Raw genomic sequence first — 22,241 nt, 5'->3', positions numbered from 1 at the left:
ATAGCTAAAATACAGCGTCTGAATGTAATTGAATGTGTGTGTGCACTCCCCTCTCATGTACTGCTTTAATAATAATAATAAGAATAAGAATAAGAATAATAGATAATACAGATAATATATCTATAAACAACAGACATTATAATCAGGGGTAGTAACATTCTTATTTATTATTGTTCCTTATATTATAATTATACATTATAATAATAATAATTACGATGAACACAAATAACAAAACAAAAATAACAATTAACTACTAAATAAAATGTAATTTAAAGTTTTCTTTCTTGTTGCCAGCCGCAAGTAATCTTTTAAGCAGTTCTCCGCTTCTGCTTCAGTTGGCGCTGGCAGCACTGGATTTTTCATCGCGGCAGCTGTATGTGAGAAACAAACAGTATTAAAAGAGTCACAAAATAAGTGCTACACTTATGTTATATTAAAGTGGATAAATGGCGCTGTATGTAAGCAAAACGTAGCCTAATCTGACAAAAGGGCATGGTTTTAAACATGACGTTGCTGTCGGGGTCTTCTTTATTTGTATTTTTTTAAGATTAAAAGGGACATTGAAGGTTAAATTTGCTGACAGCTTTACCCCATTTGAAGTAAAGTCGATTTTTTGTACAAATTACACAAATTGTATCCTATGTGCTTTGACAACACATGAAAACCACATGACCAATAGCCGGCAGTAAAACGCTGTGACTGACCTGTAGCGAGAAAAGACTCCTGAGGAGGATGACACGTGGCGGAGATCAGCTTTCTAAACGGTAGGTTTCAGTTTGTAAACTAAATGAATGAATAAATAAATGTGACTTATCAATGTGTTTATCATTACAGTTTAGGTATATGAATACGTGAGTGCAGTTTGGACATGTTTGTAGAATTATCAGTGTGAGTCACCAGGTGCATTGTGGCAAAAGTTTGTGGTGTACCCCTCAGCAGGACCAGTATCTGCTCCTTTGTGCAAGGAGGAACAGGATAAGCACTGCCAGAGCCCTACAAAATGAACTCGAGCAGGCCACTGGTGTGAATGTGTCTGACCAAACAATCAAAACAGGCTTCATGAGGGTGGCCTGAAGGCCCCACGTCCTGTAGTGGGCCCTGTGCTCACAGCCCAGCACCGTAGAGCTCGATTGGCATTTGCCATAGAACACCGGAATTGGCAGATCCGCCACTGGCGCCCAGTGGGTCCTGGGTTCCTCCTGGTGCACGACAGTGCCCGGCCTCATGTGACGAGAGTATGACTTTGAATTCAACCTTCTCTAGGATGATAATTATCATTTCCATTAATCTATGTGGCATCCTTTCGTTCCTAACACATTACCCAGTCCATATCAGGAAAGATAATCTGCATTATTTTTTTTCTCCCATTGAGATCTGATGTGTAGGCTCCATATAAACATTCTGATTGTTTCTTTAGGTGTAAATTGTTTATCTTGACTTACCAATAATAACTTGTCCACATGCGGTTTGTTTTAGACCTCGCTTGTCTCCCCTGCCGCACCAGTTAAGGCTTTTCGCAAGGTTGGGGGTGAACACCTTGCTGGCAATTCTCCAGATTGTCTTTTTCATGGTATGTCCACCACTTAGTGACAGCATGTTAATCTGAAATAATGCACAGTAATAGAAATGTATAAACTTCATACATTTTGTTGTTACTATTAAATGTCTTATTTGCATTTTATTTAAAGGTTTTTTTTAATTAAGTATGAATCCGTATATATAAAGTTACATTCTCCCATTGTCATTCACCCAAATGTTATTTGTATTTTTTTTTTCTTGCATTTGTAGTACATTTTTAAAGTTAAGGCTATCATACACTTAAAAATATAAAACAACAGGAAATATTTGTGAATACTTTGTGAATCTTGTCATGGTCTTATTTGATGGAAAATAATTGATAAATGAGCTTTACCATCCTTTGCTTCAGTCCGTTGCTCAGAAGCCTTTCTTCTAAATTTTCTAGGGCTTCTACTGAATCCAGAGGGATGACATTCAAGTCTTCATCATCTTGCTGTTGTGGGGGCAAAATTCGACGACCACCCACAAGAGATTCTACAAGAGATGTCAGGTAATTTATCTTCAGGTCCATCTCTCTCAGTGCCTCCAGGACAGTTCTGTCTACAGCTGCAAAATAAAAAAAATATCATTTTACAAGATCTAGTCCATTTTCTATTCATGATTAATGTGTTGTAGGGCTGTTCATTCTAACTGATCAAACTTACGTGCGCACTGATTGGGTATGAACCGCCTTGACAGTCCCTGCTGTATGGTGGGTGCTGTTAAAGCAGAAATTAAAATGAAAAAGTTCACTCTACAGAAGATGCATTTTGCAACCTAAGACGTTGTTCTTACCTATAATATTTATGTATTAATAAACTGATAAATTGCTTTTCTCCTTCTTCAGTAAACTCACCGTTGACATGAGGTAGGACGCCCTGGCCTTGTCCTGTCCCTTGAGAAGCATCTGCCCATGTACACTGGTTGGACATGGGCCACCTTGATGGATCTCGTTGCTGTTAACAGCGAATAAAAAATTAGAAAATACATGACTTTTTTTTTTCTTTTTTCTTTATTTATTTTGTAAACATTTTTACTGCAAACCCTTTGGAATTGTCTATATTTCTGCATAAATTTGACCTAAAACTTCATCCGGTTTTCACACAAGTCCTAATAGTAGATAGGGAGATTCAAATCAAACAAATAAGACAAATATTAGACTTGGTCATTTATTTATTGAGGAAAATGATCCAATATAACATACAACCCCTGGCAAAAATTATGGAATCACCACTCTTGGAAGATGTTCTGTCAATTGTTTAATTTTGTAGAAAAAAAAAAAATCACAGACATGCCACAAAACTATCATTTTTCAAAATGTCAACCTTCTGGCATTAAGAAACAATAAAAAAAAGAAACAAATATAATAGTTGTGGTCAGTCACAATTGCTTTTTTTAGATCAAGTAGAGGAAAAAAATATGGAATCACTCAAATCTGAGGAAAAAATTTTGGAATCACTCTGTAATTTGCAGTTTAAAAACAAAACATCTGCAGCAGATTAGATTTGCTAATTATTCTTCAGTTTAAAAAGAGTGCTTACACCTCGGAGAGCTGTTGCACAAAGCAGATTGTCATGAATCATGGTTCCAACACAAGATATGTCAGTTGAAACAAATGAGAGGATTATAAAACTCCTTCAAGAAGATAAATCATTGTGGAATGTCGCAAAAGATGTTGGTTGTTCCCAGTAAGCTGTGTTTAAAATCTGGACCAAGTACAAACAAAATGGGAAGGTTGTAAAAGGGAAGCATACTGGTAGACCAAGTAAGACATCAAAGCATCAAGATAGAAAACTTAAAGCAATATGTCTTGAAAACAGAAAATGCACAACAAAACAAATGAGAAACAAGTGACCGGAAAGTGGAGTCAATGTCTGTGACTGAACTGTAAGAAATCACCTAAAAGAAATGGGATTTACATACAGAAAAGCCAAACAAAAGCCATCATTAACACCTAAAAAGAAAAGAACAAGGTTAAAGAAGGCTAAAGAAAAGCAATCGTGGACTGTGGGTGACTGGATAAAAGTGATCTTCAGTGATGAATCGCGAATCTGCATTGGGCAAGGTGATGATGCTGGAACTTTTGTTTGGTGTCTGTCCAATGAAATTTATGAAGATAACTGCCTAAAGAAAACATGTTAATTTCCACAGTTGTTGATGATATGGGCCTGCATGTCGGGTAAAGGCACAGGGGAGATGGTCTTCAATAAATGCCAAAGTCCACATTGAAATTTTGGACGCTTTTCTTATTCCATCAGTTGAAAGGATGTTTGGTGATGATGACTTCATTTTTCAAGATGATAATGCATCTTGCCATAGGGCAAAGGACGTGAAAAATTTCCTTCAAGAAAACATATAATGTCAATGGCATGGCCTGCAAATAGTCAGGATCTCAATCCATTTGAAAATCTCTGGTGGAAATTGAAGAAAATGGTCAATGACAAGGTTCCAACCTGCAAAGCTGATCTGGCAACAGCAAGAGACAGTTGAAGGCAGATTGATGAAGAATACTGTTTGTCATTAGTTAACTCCATGCCTCAGAGAGTTTAAACCATTATAAAAGCCAGAGGTGGTGCAACAAAGTAATAATGGTGCAGTGTTTTCTAATGATTCCATAATTTTTTCCTCAGATTTGAGTGATTCCATATTTTTTTCCTCTACTTGATCTAAAAAAAAGCAATTGTGACTGACCACAACTATTATATTTGTTTCTTTTTTTATTGTTTCTTAATGCCAGAGGGTTGACAGTTTGAGAAATGATAGTTTTGTGGCATGTCTGTGATTTATTTTTTTTCTACAAAATTAAACAATTGAAAGAACATCTTCCAAGAGTGGTGATTCCATAATTTTTGCCAGGGGTTGTATATGTGAGTGAATCTTCAGGATTAGCAGATAATTTGAAGGTGAAATTAGAGTCAGGTGTTTTCAATCAATGGGATGACAATCAGGTATGAGTGGGCACCCTGTTTTATTTAAAGAACAGGGATCTATCAAAGTCTGATCTTCACAGCACACATTTGTGGAAGTGTATCATGGCACAAACAAAGAAGATTTCTGAGAGAAGTCATTGATTCTCATCAGGCTGGAAAGGGTTACAAAACCATCTCTAAAGAGTTTGGACTCCACCAATCCACAGTCAGACAGGTTGTGTACAAATGTTGGAAATTCAAGACCATTATTACCTTCCCCAGGAGTGGTCGACCAACAGTGATCATGACAAGAGCAAGGCGTGTAATAGTCGGCGAGGTCACGAAGGAACCCAAGGTAACTTATAAGCAACTACAGGTCTTTCTCACATTGGCTAATGTTGTTCATGAGTCCACCATCAGGAGAACACTGAACAACAGTGGTGTGCATGGCAGGGTTGCAAGGAGAAAGCCACTGCTCTCCAAAAAGAACATTGCTGCTCGTCTGCAGTTTGCTAAAGATAAAGAAGACAAGCCAGAAGGCTACTGGAACAATGGAACAGATCTTTTTGGTTTAAATGAGAAGCGTTATGTTTGGAGAAAGGAAAACACTGCATTCCAGCATAAAAACCTTATCCCATCTGTGAAACACGGTGGTGGTAGTATCATGGTTTAGGCCTTTTTTGCTGCATCTGCAAGAGAATGTGGGTCACGCAGCAAGACAACAACCAGAAGCACACAAGTCATTTTACCAAAGAATAGTTAAAGAAGAATAAAGTTAATGTTTTGGAATGGCCAAGTCAAAGTCCCGATATTAATGCAATAATGTTGTGGATGGACCTGAAGCAAGCGGTTCATGTGAGGAAACCCACCAACATAACAGAGTTGAAGCTGTGAAGTTGTACGGAGGAATGGGTTAAAACTCCTCCAAGCCGATGTGCAGGACTAATCAGGAGTTTTCGGAAACGTTTAGTTGCAGTTATTGCTGCACAAAGGGGTCACACCAGATACTGAAAGCAAAGGTTCACATACTTTTACCACTCATAGATCTGTAACATTGTCATTTTTTTATTGAAGAAAATGGTCCAAAGTCTAATATTTGTGTTTCATTTGTTTGATATGGTTCTCCTTATCTACTTGTAGGACTTGTGTGAAAAGCTGATGATGTTTTAAGTCAAATGTATGCAGAAATATAAAATTCTAAAGGGTTTCAAGCACCACTGTAGTTTTGGTTTTGATAAGGCATGATGAGAAAATTAGCTTGGTTACGGCAATTATGGCACATTCTGTGCTTTTGAGAATGCTTGATTTTTATTATTTGCATTTCAGCGACTTCAGGCATCATTCTTACCTGTAGTGTTAACGTATTAATACCCAACTGAAAAATTGCTTTTCTCCTTCTTCAGTAAACTCACCATTGACATGAGGTAGAACCCCCTGGCCTTGTCCTGTACACTGGTCAGAAATGGGCCACCTTGATGGCTCTTGTTGCATGGTATATGCTGTTTACAGGGAATAAAAAAAAAGATACTCAGAACATGTGTGACTCTAGTTTTGTTTTGACTGGGCATGATGAGAAAATTAGCTTGGTTATGGTGATTATGGCTCATCCTGTGTGTCACAAGAAGACTAACTAACCTGGGCCCAGATTCTTAAAAGAATCTTGGTGTAAAGATAAACTTAACTGGTAGAGCAAGCATCACACTAAACACACACTCTGACAGTTAAGATTATCTTAACGCTATTTTAAGCATCATATTCATGCTCAGATGCTTTTGAGATTAAAAGTGTACTTAACTGTCATAGCTGTATGGTGGGTGCTGTTAATGGAGAAATAAAAATAAAAATGGTTACTCTACAGAAAATGCCTGACTTTTATTTTTAGTATTTTAGCTACCTAAAGTGTCATTGTTAACTATATTATTCATGTATTAATGCCCAACTGGATAAAAAAATATTTTTCTGCTTCTTCAGTAAACTCACCACTGACATGAGGTAGAACACCCTGGCCTTGTGCTGTCCCATGAGAAGCATCTGCCCATGTACACTGGTTGGACATAGGCCACCTTGATGCATCTTGTTGCATGGTAGGTGCTGTTTACAGAAAATTAAAATAAAAAATGACTTTGTGATATTACATTTTTTCCATATCACCCACCTCTAACTCTGAGATTATTTATTTATAGTTTTGGTATTGACAGAGCATGACTAGATTAGTTTGGTTATGACAATTATGGCTCAATTATGGAATGTCACAAGAAGACTAACTAACCTGGGCCAAGATTCCCAAAAGGATCTTAGTGTTAAGATTATCTTAACTTGTAGAGCGAGCATTACACTTAAGACTTACGCTCTACTAGTTAACATTCATAAACACTAATTTAAGAATCATATTCATGCTAAGATGCTTTTAAAAACCCCATGCCTGCTTTATAACTAACTCACATGGCTGTTAAGTCCTGTGTTTAGTTAATAATTGCTCGTTAACCGCAGGACTTCTCATGAATTAAAAAAAAAATTCACCATGTGTATTGTCATGATAGAAACTATTTGCAGTGCTATGTCCAGCTTTATTAGCTGATACAGCCCCATCTATTTAAAGCCAAGAGTGATGATTTTGTACACTAGCATTTTATTTTTAAACAGGCCACTAAAGTGGATACTAAACAAAGCAACCAGCAGCTAAGCAGCCCCTTAAAACACTTACTGTACTGAATTACTAAAAATGAAAGTTCCAAATCTTTAAGGGCCTAGATAGTATACAAAATGTATAGAATTTAGAGAATTAAACATTCTCTCTGACTGAGGAACAAATTGGGTAATCTTAAAAAATAAATCACAAGTTTGTTGTGTGCTCATGTTAGCTTCAAATCAGAAGTGCTTCTTGGTAAATAGCTTACCATAGAATCCTGTACTTAATGTTGATGCCTTGAAGTCTCAGTTGTAATTTGACGTATGTAACTATGATCCCAATTTATCCTTGGCGTAAAAGTAATCTATTGTTCCAAATGCACAAACACTTTCAAATTGCAAATTTCACATCTTTTTATGGCAAACTAGCATTGACATTATGATAACATCAACTTTTTTCTTAAATGTAATAAGAAATTCCTTGAATGTTGTCTTTGTTGTGTTTAACATTTGGGAGCCCTTGGTAAGTGAAAATAAGTACAGATACTCTACAGAGAACACAATTACTATTTTGGCTGAATTTAACATGTTGGAAAAAAGTAAACATAAAATGTGGCCTGACATACAATTGTCCCCTGCTTCTGATTTGTCGTCATTTAGGACAGTGTTGCTGTGGTGATCCATGTGTTGAATAAAGCAGAAAAGACCGGGTAAGTATTATGTTTTTTTTTCAGAAGTGCCAATATCTATAGTGGACAACAGTCATTTCCTTTATGTGGGGAAACAAAAATGGCTTTCTGATCATTAACGAAACATGATATTAACAAGTTGGATTGATGACGTCTGGATGTTCTATTTGCATAATGAGATTGATACTACTATTTTATTAAAACAGAGGTTTTTACTTGAGTCATAAGACTTGGACTCAACTCATGAATAGATGGTTTCATGAGCAACGTTACTAAAAAGATGTGCGCTCATTTTGGCAACAGAAGTTGAGATTTATTCCATTGATCCACTGTGTTAATCAGTGGAATAAATCAATAATACAGGACAACATATCTTAATGTATATTAGCTTCTTAAAGTTTGTACTGAGTGATGATACAGATGCACAGATTTATGGGTTTAAATAAATCTCAAAATAGAAATGTAGTTAGCCTTGTTTAGTTTAGCCTAAAACAGTCAGGTTTTTATTGAGAATAACACAAAATGGATTTGTTCCCTCGGCTAGCATGGGTCAGTGAGTGAATGCTTCACTTCTGTTGCCAGAATGCGCACTCATCTTCGCGACAACTTTGAAAGGGTCTATTTGATGACAAGTCAATTGAGACTCGACTTGACAAAATCAAAAAAGACCCTCAACTGGACTCATAACAGGAGTTGATATCCAAGTTCAAGACCCAAAATGGAAGAACCATGAGAGGCATTTGACTGCAAACAGGACTTTACACAGTCTATGGAAGCATATCAGTATTATGTTTTATGGAATGTGTGGCAGATATTTCTGATTTAATAGTCCGTGTTAGCTGACCATAGGCTGTCTTCCTTATTCCGCTACGCCCACGCCACAAAGAGTTTGTTTCTTCCGCCTTTGCGTTAGAATTTCCGGTCATATCATATCAGATGGTTTACGGTCGTATCGTATTCAAAGTGAATGCAGTCTAAAGTAGGCTTCTGCTGTGGACACTGATTATAAAGTAGCTAGCTATGCTAACCCAACATTCCAACAGATTTCCAACACAACACACAAATAATAAAGTGTTGTAGGGCACCATATCTAAAGAAGAAGAGGACCTGCATCTATGGGTTAAGGAGCTAAATTTACATTTAAATTTAACAAACGTCCACACGTCTATTGTTATTATTTTGTGGATGGGGAAACTTGGTTATGAAGCTCCAGTGAAAAGGACACGTCAGGTGTTTGTGAAGCTATCTGGTAAGATATTAGCCTAAGAGAGATCCTTGCCAAGAGCCTCGCAAGCATAATAACATAATTACTCTGGGTAAGGACGTGGTCTTGGTTTCCCCACCACAAAATGGTAAGAGCAGACGTGTGGATGTTTGGGTGGATGTTTTAAATTTAGCAACTTCAACCACAGACGCAGCTCCTCTTCTTTGGAAGACTGTGGATGTGGCTTCTTTGGATGGTTATATGGTGCTCCACAACACTTCAATCTTTTTGTGTTGTGTTCATAACACTATTGTTCAAGTGGAATTCTCCTCCTCTTCCAATTATTCAACTAGAATCTGTGCGACGAAACCAAGCTGAAATTAGTTTCTTATTCTTATTTTTTATTCTTACCTTTCATTTAGGCACCAGAACGTAACTGCTGTATCGTTTAAAGAGGAACGGAAAATTAGAAAAATAAGCTGGTGAATTGGACGTGAATTTTTATAATTGCTCGTAGCTCAGCCTTGTTTTGTCAACCAGACTGATAAACCAAATAACTTGGCAACACGTTTTCAAAGACATTTTGTCACAGAATGAGTGTAGTAGGCTAAAATATGTAATTGCAAAAAGGAGAGGTGCTATTTCCTTTTAATATTTCAATTTTGTCATCTTTCTAGCTTGGTGTTGTCTATGATAATAGAAACATATAAAAACATTATTAGAGAGTGCAAATGCATATAAGGTGAATTATCATTTTGACGTCATTATTGTGTAATCATAAGGCATGAATATGCAGTTCTGGAAATGCGTTGTAATTAAAATGCATTTATAATTAAATTGTTAATTTAATTATCAATTGAATTTAATTAATCATTTGTGTAAATGAAATGTCAATAGTGCATCAAATGGCAAATTTAAATGTTAAAACTGAATTTGAATTATCATTTGGAGACCAACATTGAGTGGGAAATTTAAATTCAAACATACACTATATTGCCAAAAGTATTCACTCACCCACGCAAATCATTGAATTCAGGTGTTCCAATCCCTTCCATGGCCACAGGTGTATAAAACCAAGCACCTAGGCATGCAGACTGCTTCTACAAACATTTGTGAAAGAATGGATCGCTCTCAGGAGCTCAGTGAACTCCAGCATGGTACCGTTATAGGATGCCACCTGTGCAACAAGTCCTGTCGTGAAATTTCCTCGCTGCTAAATATTCCACAGTCGACTGTCAGTGGTATTATAACAAAGTGGAAGCGATTGGGAACGACAGCAACTCAGCCACGAAGTGGTAGGCCTTGTAAAATGACGGGGTCAGCAGATGCTGGGGCGCATAGTGCGCAGAGGTCACCAACTTTCTGCAGAGTCAAGCGCTATAGACCTCCAAACTTCATGTGGCCTTCAGATTAGCTCAAGAACAGTGTGTAGAGCTTCATGGAATTGGTTTCCATGGCCGAGCAGATGCATCCAAACCTTACATCACCAAGCGCAATGCAAAGCGTCGGATGCAGTGGTGTAAAGCACACCTCCACTGGACTCTAGAGCAGTGGAGACGTGTTCTCTGGAGTGACGAATCACGCTTTTCCGTCTGGCAATCCGATGGACGAGTCTTGGTTTGGCGGTTGCCAGGAGAACGGTACTCGTCTGTCTGCATTGTGCCGAGTGTAAGGTTTGGTGGAGGGGGGATTATGGTGTGGAGTTGTTTTTCAGGATTTGGGCTCTTAATGCTTCAGCAAACCAAGAGATTTTGGCCAATTTCATGCTCCCAACTTTGCAGGAACAGTTTGGGGATGGCCTCTTCCTGTTCCAACATGACTGCGCACCAGTGCACAAAGCAAGGTCCATAAAGACATAGATGAGTGAGTTTGGTGTGGAAGAACTTGACTGGCCTGCACAGAGTCCTGACCTCAACCCGACAGAACACCTTTGGGATGAATTAGAGCGGAGACTGTGAGCCAGGCCTTCTCGTCCAACATCAGTGTCTGGCCTCACAAATGCGCTTCTGGAAGAATGGTCAAAAATTCCCATAAACACACTCCTAAACCTTGTGAAAAGCTTTCCCAGAAGAGTTGAAGCTGTTATAGCTGCAAAGGGTGGGCCCACATCATATTAAACCCTATGGATTAAGAATAGGACGTCACTCAAGTTCATATGCGTGCGAAAGGGAGATGAGCGAATACTTTTGGCAATATAGTGTAAGAATACATTTTACATATTATATTTTCATTAGATTTTTGCTACTGATCTGCTTCCATATACATAAACAGTCTGAACTGGTCCTGATGATGAGGGAGATTTCTACTGCCATCATCACATTGCTTTTTCAGCTGATTGTAGAATAAACAGTTCTGGCTGAAGGGTTGAGTTGCAGTTGTGAAAGTGTTGGTCTAAACTACTCGACTAAACTACACACTAATAAATAAAGTAATTGTACTTTACTATACTTGGGTATTGTTTTTGGAAGACTTTTGCTTTAGTACAAGAATGTTAGTACAGTATTTGTAATATTTGTACTTTGTCAAGAGCTTACATTTGCTTACATTTTTAATTAGACATTCAAACTACTCTTCCCAAAGGGTGAAGTCCAGGGGAGTTTTACATAACTTTTCCCTTGCCTGATGAGTCTTTTTTTTTTTTCTTTTCTTTTTTTCTTCTTTTTTTTTTTTTTACATTCCTGTCTCTGTAAAATTGAACCCTCTGTAACTCATCTTTGTTCAAAGCCCAATGTTGTGTGCAGTGCAGAGGTACTCTAGGACCAGGATTCCGAAAACTGCTTAAAGGTAACAGGGGAAAATGCATGCTGTTGATTACTTCAGTCATTAGGTTAAAAATACTGAAGTGTTCCTTTTAAATCCACCATTCTAAATGTTTCAGACATTATATACCTTGACTATCTGACAGGTTGTTACACCACTCCTGCTCTGCTCTTCCAGGCTGAAAGGTGCTGGTTAGTGCTAAGAATGCAAAAAAAAAAAAAAATGTCAGGTTTAGAGCGTTGACATTTTTGCAACTCTTTTGTGATGAAAGGTGTAGCTATGGTATGAGATTGTTAGTAGATGACATGCACTGTGGTTGCTTCAACAACAAAAATGTGTGTAGTCTGTGTGGTAGGATCCACACAATTGTAAAATTAAATGCACTAACCGTTATTTTTTGAACCATGTTTCTGTCTTTGTGGTGGGGCTGGGGGCCTTGGTGCATTTGCAAGTTTTTTTACTTTGGCAGGTTGTGGTTCTTCTTCTTGTTCAGAGGAAGAGTATATTTTCTTTCTATAAGAGTACAGTAATAAATTAGCAATAGGTAGTACACACTGCAGAATTGTTTTACAATATGTATAGCACAGTATGCACAGCTCACTTCCTGACTCTCTTTCCCAGAGTTTCTGTGCTGGAGTTTCTTAACTCAGTTTCTGAGTTAAGATCTGATGTGTAGCATGACTTTTTCCAGTTGGCAACAATGTTGTCAAACGACTCTGAGGAGGGCAAAAAAAGAAAAGAGTAGCTTAGATCAGGTATATTATGGTTACAATAATATATTTTTCCATACAGTGTGTGGTCACCAAACTTTTATTATCACCTGATTCATAAAGTATTCGCACGCTGTGCTTGCTCCACCCTTTATCAGGCTGTGGGACCTCTGATTTCCTGAAACTTTTCAAGAGTCGGTTTTCGTCTTTGTAGGGAGGCCACCAGGAGAAGCCATCCTCATACCAAGATTTTGCCACTGGTCCGGTCTGCTCCTCCCCAACAAACTCTACTATGAGGTACATTGCAGGAGCTGCACCATGCCCAACCCCCCCAAAATGACACGTTTTTTCTGACAGAAAGGTACTAATACTTTTGTTATTTTTTTTTAAAGTGAGCTGTAAATAGATGCATTAATAAATTTTTCACACATACTACCATTCACCGTTTGCGATCACAGTTAAAAATATATCATTCTAATATTATTTAATGCAAAACTAGAAGTTTCAGATAATGAGGAAGCTACAAATGTAACACAATTTCCAAAATGTAGATGTATCCAGAGTAATGTGTGTGTGTGTGTGTGTGTGTGTGTGTGTGTGTGTGTGTGTGTGTGTGTGTGTGTGTGTGTTTTATACACACGTTCATTACTCTGGATACATCTACATTTTGGATATTGTGCTACATTTGTAGCTTCCTAATTATCTGAAACTTCTAGTTTTACATTACACACACAATTCTCCACTTATCAAATGTGATGCTTACATTTCAGGGTAAACAAAAATGGTAAACAAAATTGCAGTATTTGATTTATCACTTTTAAAAAATAAAATAAAAAATATTGAATTAATTGAATAGACAGTTTGATATGTAGTTTGCTATATTTAAATCCACATTGTAGTTAGTTTTGGATATAAAAAAATTCTTGCTAGTGATTCCAAACATTATGAAAGGTAGTACACATTTACTGAGTTTTTGCATGCAAGAGTGGAATTGACACAAATTTGTGTTTATATGGAATTAGGAAGGCCTTCCCCTCTATTTGATCAGCTTTGCAGAAATGTATCGTTCTTGTGAGCCCATGAACCAAATATATGCCAAAGGTAGATGATGACAGTGGATAATCAAAGAATGATTCATGCTGCTCAAATCTGCTGTATGCCACAAATACCTCATTCCTGCAAGAGATGATATTTTTAACCTTTGCAACTTTTCCCTCAAGGTAAATATAACTGTTGGCCTGGTCAAGCTTGACAGTGAACTGTGGTGTTACCAGCTTTTTGTATTGGGTTGCACCATAAAAAGGTGAAGGAAGAGGACCAGAGATGCTTTGTCTTAATAAACATATCTCTTTTTCTGGGCTATCTCTCCATGGTACCTCTGACAGTCTTTTTACAATTTGACTGAGTGGGCTGCTAGGTTTTCTAATCATTTTTTTCATTTTACTCAGGTGGTTTTCATATTGGAAGGCACTGAAGCTGTCAAGAACACCGTGATTTTTAACGTCTTGCGCAAGATGCGCTAGATTGTGAACATTGTACGACACAAATTTAGGGCCATAGAGCTGTCCAAAATGAGAAACAAAAAGACCTAGGATGTTATTGGCATATTCAAGATAGTCCTCAATCAGAGTATTGTTGCTAAGGATGAAAATGCCCACAAATAGCAGCAGAAAACTTTGGTACACTGCGGTGCTCAATGTATCTTTGAGCAGAACAGGGCCAGTGTACAATAAAAATTGTCTAAACTCTGTGGCTTTCCACCTGTCAATTTCTCTGAGAGTCCTTGGTCGATGTGCAAACTCAATAGGTACATAGCTTTGGATACCCAGCAGCCTTTCCGTTAATGCGTTTTCCTGAAAGTTGGACAGCCTACAAGTGAGAGCACCTAACTTCAGCCACAGGTACAGAAGTCGCCGCATGACACCTAGGCACACAAGGTGCATGTAATCAAGAAGGAACCCAGATACCATTCCCAGAGATGTCTTTTCTAGAGCTGAAATACCATGGTGGTGATCCAAATCGGTCTTATTCCTGAAACTTTGATCTGTCCGTTGTGGCAGGTCGGTTCTAGGATACGTCATTCTGTTGTCTATGTAAACGCCTTCCTGTGTGCATTTCTCACACTCATGGTACCCTGTGTGACCTTTTATACACTTAATAAAAGCACGAGCTGGGGCATCACAGACCATTGAAGAGAGCTGCAAAGTTAACCTTACTCCCTCAAAGTCAAACCCCTCAGCAAGCTTGGCTATCTCTAATGCAAAGTCATCAAGAAACTCGTTTGGTGAATTAGGCTTTCTTTCACCACAAAACCGCCCAATTGTCACTGGCTCATGATGAGGCAAGTTAATAACAGTGCCAAGGATGGGCCACAGCTGCGTTGGTGAGCTTTTGAAAAGTGGTAGCCCATCAATATTGACTTGAAGTTTCAGGTGTTTTGTATTGGTCACTAAACCCTTGTTTTTTTGCAGAATGTGTGTAATTGATTGGAGCACACCAAAGTAGTAGTACTGACCACCGGCTTTATCCTGAATTGCAAGATCATTTGATCTTGCTGTACTCAAGAGTGTCCTGGCATCTTTTGGCAAGATTGAGTGATACTTGCCAAGGACATCTAGCAGTGCATTTATTGCACTGTGCGTGATGTGGTGTTGAATTGCCCATTTTGCTAGTTCATCACGCAAAGAATTAAACTCCAGTTCTGACTCTGATCCAGAATCAAAGTCCTCACAGTCAAAAAATCCATCATTAGTAATGCAACTGAGGTCATTTTTACACACAGCAGATTGGCAATCCATGAACTCCAAATCATCATCATCGTGGTCTTCGTCTTCAAGTAGAGCATTGTTTTCCATTTCTGAATCAATGCTCTGCCCCCCCTCCCCCCCTTGTGCCTGAATTGACTCTAAGTCTCGATCAACCCATGCTTTTGTTTTTCGCCTAAGTGTCCAATATGATGGTTTTCTGCAAGACATTCTGTACAGTTAGACAAAAGATACAAAACAGAATCATTGTCACATTCAATGTATGTTATTAAAGTTATTAAATGATCTATTGCTTGTTCATTACATACCTTTGTCTTCTGCGCACCTGTCTTGCTAGTGAACCTGATTATAAGAAGACAACTGTGAGTAATTGTATAAAAAAAGGTTAATATGGTAAATAATCCATACTCCTTTGATAAGTGTACTCACTTAAAAAAATATATGGTTCTTCAAGGGTTCTTTAGTAAAGTGAATGACCATGAGCATTAAGGACCTATATAGAATGGAGAATTCGTTGTACATGTTTCTATTTAGCACCAAGAGGGTGCTTGTAGTGTTACAATGTCAAGCTTGTAACAGTAGAAGAACCCTTTTGGTGCTATATAGAACCATGCACAACACAATCTCCATCAATCTAAAGAACCATTTCACTATGCAAAGAACCTTTTAAGCATGAAATTGTTCCATATAGAAGTCATAGTTCTAAGTAGAACTACTTCCTTAACTAACGAACCCTTGAAAAAAATCATTGTTTTGTCAAAGGGTTCTCTGAGTCATGCCACAGAAGAACTACTTTTGGTTCCATAAAATACTATGTTTGTAGAAGGGATGTGTGAGTGTGAAGAAGTCTTAAAGAATCTTAATTTGGAAAAGGTTGTGTTTTTTGTTTTTTAATGTAAAGGTTCTTCACACTCTCACGTTCCTTGTGCAAACTTTGTATTTTATGGTAACAAACGTGGATCTTCTGTGGCATCACTCAGAAAACCCTTTGACAGTTTTCCATAAGGAAAAAAGTAATCCTGGATTGATCTTAATCACTATCTGGGAACACTGACCCTGTGGTGTGTTGAAATGTTTGCAAAGTTCCTGATTTTGTGCACTTTTTTGACTGCTCAACTATAGTGAAGGTAAATATATTTAAATGTAGGTTTGATCATTTTTACACATGTATTTAATAATAAATGGGAGATAATGTTAACTATCCATTGAACGACTGAATGTACCATGCTTCTTTAATATATAGTTTCTTGATGTTTGAAAGAACCTGTGTATTTTTATTCAGCATTGTCCAGAGCTGGACAGTTAACTGCTGGATTTCTTTCCAGACAAGCCAGAGCACATCAGGTTAACTGTTTAAAGACTGAGGCCAACTGATTACACAAGTATATGTGCCCAGGCTACTTTATGAAAACCTGCAGCCACACCGGCCCTTTGCGGATGTAGGGAACCCGCCTACTATTTATTTAACTGGCTGAAGCATGTATCACATGCTTTATGTGGAGAGGCGTGACTTCTCAAAAAAAAAAAAACCAAAGAACTAAAGGTGAGTGGTTTAGCTGCAGCTGATGAGAAACGGAGGGATTTCACGTAGTATGTTGAAATTTTCACTGCTTAAAAGTCTGCAGAGAGGTAATACTAACATTTTGTGTTTTTCTAAAGGCATGTTTCTTAGCGTTAGCTAAAGCTAAAATTAGACATTTACATTTTCAGCATTTAGCAGACGCTCTTATCCAGAGCGACTTACAGAAGTGATGAGGTTAGCTAGCTCGCTAGAAGGCCAATTAGTGAGGATACTAGTGCTTGCTAGCAAAAGTCGTTTAGCCCGTAATTACGCCACTGATGTAACCTTCGCTAGTAGTGTTAAGTTAACAGAATTGTATTCAGAATTGACACTTCTAACTAACAAATACCAAAACTATTTCCGGCTAATGCTATAGCTAGTTTTTTTTTTTGCTTCAAGCTAAAGTCGTAATGCTAGCCAAGTTAGCTAGCTAGTGCTACTTACTTTGTAAATGGGGGTAAATACTTTGTATGCAAACAGGAATGTAACTTATACTCAGGGAAGATGTATTGAAGAAAAGTCAGTGGAATTACTATATACAAAAAGCAACTATATGCTACAATAAATCGATGGTTTTGACGGGTAGAAGAGCAGCGTCTCGGGCTATAGCTTACAAAACCGTTGAGTGTCCGTTAACTGGTTCGCTCGCGCTAACCTTTTAAATTCGCCACGAAGATTCTAACTCATCCACGCGCACAGTTAGTGTTTCGTGCTTGAGCTATAACTCCTAATGAGATGATTTGTTAGTTCAGTGTTGGTATAAAAAGTGAGAACTTCAAAATATACAGGGATATGGATTTTAAATGCCAGGATTGGTAATCACTGGACTCCATTTCATGCCACCGATAGTCAGAGCGGTCAGATGACCGGAGCTCAGCGCTTCTATAGGTATAAGTAGGTCAGACCTGCGCAGCATTGCTAGTAATAGCTATCAAATAAACAAAAGGCATTCCCTGTGTGATATATACTATTTATATTTAACATAAAACACTCCTCATATGATGGGTTAGGTTGGGTGGTGTTCTTACCTGGATAATGTTTCGAAAGCAGAACTGTATAAGTGACTTGTCCAGAAAGTCGCCAATAAACAAGCCCTCGTCTTTCAGTTCCCCAAGCAGCTGTATCCAGTATTCCACACCTTGTTTGCGCATCATTCCCCACCAACTCTCAATTCTTTGGTTTGTAGTACTTGACCCACTGATAAAGCTCCTTTCTCCAGCTTTGTCATCAGTATCATCTTGGCGGAGGAATCTTTGCATGTCACGAATCACCACATTTTCCATCCCCAAGTCTGTACGGACGATCCTGGGGCAGCCGCCTACCTGATCCACGGCTTCCAAGAAGTACCCTCCTATAACCCGTGGGTCACTACTCGTGTGGGCTGCTTTAAGCCAAATTACTTTACGGGAAAAGCCATCGATGCAGCCATTAATGCAGATCCCATAGGTTTTCAATTTGTCATAAGAATCTACATGCCAGATGTAGTTAGGCCCTTCAGCAAAATACCGCCTACGGTTAAGTCGCCGTCTGCAACGCATTGCTGAGGCACCTGGGTTTAGAGCTGCAAGGATCAGTCGAACATCTTCCTTTCTTGCTTTAATGCCCCGTTCCAGGCATTTGCTGAACATCCATCTGTAGCCGTGTAGCCTTCCAGGTCCATCAATTTGTTGGGCGATGAAATCTGTCACTTCTGCCAAGTCTGTATACTGTCTGCGTCTGAGTTCATGTGCTTTCAGTTTGCGAAGCAAATGTCTCTTGCTCAGGATTATGCCATGTCTCACTGCAAGAGACTCCAAAATATCAGCATAATTCATTCCAAGATGGAAATAAAAAGAAATCAATTCACTCTCCATTTTCTAGGGAGCCGTAGATTGTTTGTTTTGGAGCCTTGATGTAATATGCAATTTCCTGGGTGTAAGAACGGAGCCCCTTGTACATTCCCACTCCTTAGTAAGTCGTGGCCACGCGTTACTAAGTCGTGGCCACGCGTTACTAAGGCGTGGGAACGCGTTAAGTAAGTCGTGGCCACGCGTTACTAAGTCGTGGCCACGCCTTAGTAACGCGTGGCCACGACTTAGTAACGCATTCCCACGCCTTAGTAACGCGTGGGAACGCGTTAAGTAAGTCGTGGCCACGCGTTATTAAGGCGTGGGAACGCGTTAAGTAAGTCGTGGCCACGCGTTATTAAGGCGTGGGAACGCGTTAAGTAAGTCGTGGCCACGCGTTACTAAGTCGTGGGAACGCGTTATTTTTTTTTTTAGGGGATGTCACCTTAGGGGCTCCGTACTTGGGGGCATTTCAGCAGGTGTAAAAATACAGCATGAGATGTATTTTTTCCAATTTGTTTAAACAGTTTTTTTATTTTTTTTTCTGGTTAAATAGTCAGTAGTAAGTTCCAAGACTCAGCCCATACGTATTCACTACCGTCCTCCACTGGAATTTGTTTTCATAATTTAGCATGTGAAGATCTTTTGTTTTTGGATCACTGAGATTTGATTTTTATTGCAGGTGTTTCAGTGTTAATGGTTGAGGATTTTATTACATTTATATACTGAATGTGTAATGCTATGTTATATTCAGACTGTATCTTGATTGTGTCAGGTACTGGTTGGAATAAAGTAATGCAATCTTGTATTTTCTTGTTGTTAACTTGTGCTTAATGTCTTACTATAGTATATGTTTTACAGCATGTGAAGGATGTGGTAATTTAGGATAGGATTTGGCAAATAGAAGTAAGTACCGGTTGAGTAAAGAAAGTAAGTCGGCTAAACAATAGAATTTTAGTAAGGCCAATGTAAAAATCGTGATGCATCATGTTGCCTTAAAATTTTGAGTTCTGCCAACAACTTAATTTTTTCAGTCAAGTTAGAATTTCTTGTTTTGCAAACAGGGCATTTATAGTTCAATGAACTCAAAAACTGAACAGGAATTTTGTAGTTATCAGAACATTACGTTCTTAATAGCCTGAACTAAATAATCAGTGTTGCTTATACAAGCAAATCTAAGTTGGCTAAACAAGCAAATATTAGTAAGAATGACTTCAGTGCAGTTGTTGAGATAACTAAAAAATCTTAGTGCATCATGTTGCTTTAATATTTTGAGTTTTCTCAACAATTTGTTTTTTACAGTGCACTCCATAAAAGATGGCTGATGCCACCACTGTGTCAAAGAAAGTCCTCAGGAGTGCCCCCCGCACTCCAAATGACCTCAGTCGCCTAAGCAGGTAGAGTCTGCTCTGACCTTTTTTATAAAGTGCAGTAGTGTTAGCTGACCAGTCCAGTTTGTTATTTAGATGAACACCCAGGTACTTATAAGAGTCCACTCTCTCAATGTCCATTCCCTGGATGTTCACTGATGGTAAAGTGGATCTGCACCTGCGGAAATCCACCACCAGCTCTTTGGTCTTTCCCACGTTTAACTGGAGGTGGTTCTGCAGACACCAGTCCACGAAGTCCTGAATCAGTCCTCTGTACTCACTGTCCTCGTCATTGTTTATGAGTCCGACAATCGCTGAGTCGTCAGAGAACTTCTGGAGGTGACAGTCCGGTGAGCTATACATGAAGTCAGCCGTGTACAGGGTGAAGAGAAACGGTGCCAAGACCGTTCCCTGAGGGGCCCCTGTGCTGCTGACCACCATATCAGACACACAGTCCCGTGCCCTCACATACTGTGGTCGGTTAGTGAGGTAGTCCAGTATCCAGTTGGACAGGTGACTGTCCACTCCAACAAGATCCAGTTTGTCCTTCAGGAGCCCCGGTTGTATGGTGTTAAAAGCACTGGAGAAATCGAAGAAGGTGATTCTCACAGTGCTCCCAGGTTTCTCCAGCTGAAAAAGAGCTCTGTGTAACAGAGAGATGATGGCATCATCCACCCCGACGCCAGGTTGGTAGGCAAACTAAAGAGGGTCCATGAATGGGCTCACCAGAGGGCGGAGATGGGTAAGGACCAGCCTCTACAGTGATTTCATCAACTGTGTAGCTGTCGAGGTCCTTTGGGTGCTGTGTTTTCGGCACAGGTACCACACAAGATGTTTTCCACAGCTGTGGTACTCTTCCCAGCTTCAGACTCAAGTTGAACATGTGCTCGACTACCCCGCACAGCTGATCTGCACAGGACTTGAGGAGCCTGGCACTGATGCCATCTGGACCTGCAGCTTTCTTCACCTTGATTTTCCTCAGCTCATTCCTCACCTGGGCTGTTGTGAAGGACAGATTGGAGCATGGGGGCTGGGTGTTGAAGTGCGTGAATGGGAAGTTAAAGTTGCTAGCAGATGAACCAGTGGGGGGTGGTGGTGATAAGGGCGTGAGTGTGAGAGACGACGGGGGAGGGCAGCAAGTTGGTGGTGCCACAGAAGGGGGATTCAGCCGTAATGTCTGTGTAGGGGGAGGGACAGGTGAGTGATCAAATCTATTGAAGAACAAATTGAGTTCATTCACCCACTTCTGGTCCCCCACCACCTGGGAGTCGGGCTTCTTGTGGCCAGAGATGGTTTTAAGGCCTTTCCAAACTCCGCTGACATTGTTCTGCTGTAGTTCTTCTTCCAACTTCCTCCTGTAGCCGGCTTTCCCCTCCCTGATCTTCCTTCTCAGTTCTCTCTGCACAGCTTTCAGCTCATCCTTATCGCCCGATCTGAAGGCCCTCTTTTTCCTTTTTAGGAAAGCCTTTATGTCAGGATTTATCCACGGCTTATTGTTGGAGAAACACCAAACAGTCTTGGTGGGGACAGTGTTCTCCACACAGAAGTTGACATAATCCGTAATGCAATGAGTGAGACTGTCAATGTCCTCCCCATTAGGCTCACACAGTTCTTCCCACACTGTTGTTTCAAAACAGTCCTTCAGAGCCTCTTCAGTCTCCTTAGACCATTTCTTCACTGTGCGTGTGACTGCTGGTTCTCTGTGCACAAGGGGTTTGTACACAGGCAGAAGATGAACCAGATTGTGATCAGATCTTCCAAGGGGAGGGAGAGGTGATGAGTTATAAGCCTCCTTTGTGTTGGCATAAAACAAGTCCAGTATTTTATTGTCTCTAGTGTGGCAGGTTACATATTGTGTGAAGGTGGACAGAGGGCGGGACATACGCAGCTATCGCGATAACATGCGAGAATTCCCTCGGGAGATAGTACGGTCTCATGCTAACGGCTAACAGTTCAATGTTTTTACAGCAGATTTGTTGCTTAATAGCGATGTGTCCAGAGTTACACCATATTTCATTCACAAATACTGCCAGTCCTCCTCCCTTCCTCTTACCGCTCTCCGTTGTCCTGTCCGCTCGGATGAGGTGAAAGCCATCCAGAGATACGAGCGTGTCCGGAATGAGCGCGTTGAGCCATGACTCTGTAAACACCATGACGCTACATTCCCGATACTCCCTCTGATGCAGCGTTAGCGCCGTCAGCTCGTCCATCTTATTGGTGAGATATCTTACATTCCCCATAATGATGGAAGGAAGAACCGGT

The 22,241-nt window shown here is 39.5% G+C and overlaps 2 protein-coding genes across 5 annotated transcripts in view; one reads left to right on the top strand and one right to left on the bottom strand.

Moving 5' to 3' along the window:
* LOC134326771 (zinc finger protein 850-like) overlaps positions 1-22,241 on the top strand; it is a gene marked incomplete at its 5' end in the record, with an annotated part of 251,417 nt that overhangs the window by 38,948 nt on the left and 190,228 nt on the right. The window lies entirely within an intron of this gene.
* On the bottom strand, positions 150-12,897 carry LOC134326808 (uncharacterized). Of its 4 annotated transcripts, none has more exons than XM_063008962.1 (9): positions 11,877-11,945; positions 6,447-6,557; positions 6,262-6,283; positions 5,879-5,965; positions 2,414-2,513; positions 2,223-2,276; positions 1,913-2,124; positions 1,443-1,602; positions 150-371 (listed from the first exon to the last, which is right to left on the bottom strand). In XM_063008962.1, the coding sequence occupies exons 2-9, from the start codon at positions 6,503-6,505 to the stop codon at positions 247-249; spliced, it is 819 nt and encodes a 272-aa protein (XP_062865032.1). In that variant the 5' UTR covers positions 6,506-6,557; positions 11,877-11,945; the 3' UTR covers positions 150-246. The 4 variants fall into 4 exon arrangements, with proteins under 4 accessions (XP_062865032.1, XP_062865031.1, XP_062865030.1 ...); XM_063008960.1 differs by lacking the exons at positions 150-371; positions 1,443-1,602; positions 6,262-6,283 and adding exons at positions 12,136-12,260; positions 12,349-12,463; positions 12,568-12,897 and having other exon boundaries at positions 1,919-2,124; XM_063008963.1 differs by lacking the exons at positions 150-371; positions 1,443-1,602; positions 6,262-6,283; positions 6,447-6,557; positions 11,877-11,945 and adding exons at positions 12,136-12,260; positions 12,349-12,463; positions 12,568-12,897 and having other exon boundaries at positions 1,919-2,124.

The sequence above is a fragment of the Trichomycterus rosablanca genome, chromosome 14, assembly GCF_030014385.1.
Source record: "Trichomycterus rosablanca isolate fTriRos1 chromosome 14, fTriRos1.hap1, whole genome shotgun sequence".
NCBI classification, from domain to species: Eukaryota; Metazoa; Chordata; class Actinopteri; order Siluriformes; family Trichomycteridae; genus Trichomycterus; species Trichomycterus rosablanca.
Note: the sequence above shows the minus strand (reverse complement) of the source record. Positions and strands in the feature narration are given on the sequence as shown.

Bases quoted from the DNA above. Each gene is read 5' to 3' on its own strand.
- LOC134326808 (XM_063008960.1), bottom strand. From the start codon at position 12,760: ATGTACCTCATAGTAGAGTTTGTTGGGGAGGAGCAGACCGGACCAGTG. The intron at 12,464-12,567 runs GTGATAATAAAA...TGCCCTCCTCAG, and splicing joins GCGAATACTTTATGAATCAG to AGTCGTTTGACAACATTGTT. The intron at 6,558-11,876 runs GTATATAATGTC...TTCTGTAAACAG, and splicing joins CAACCTGTCAGATAGTCAAG to CACCTACCATGCAACAAGAT.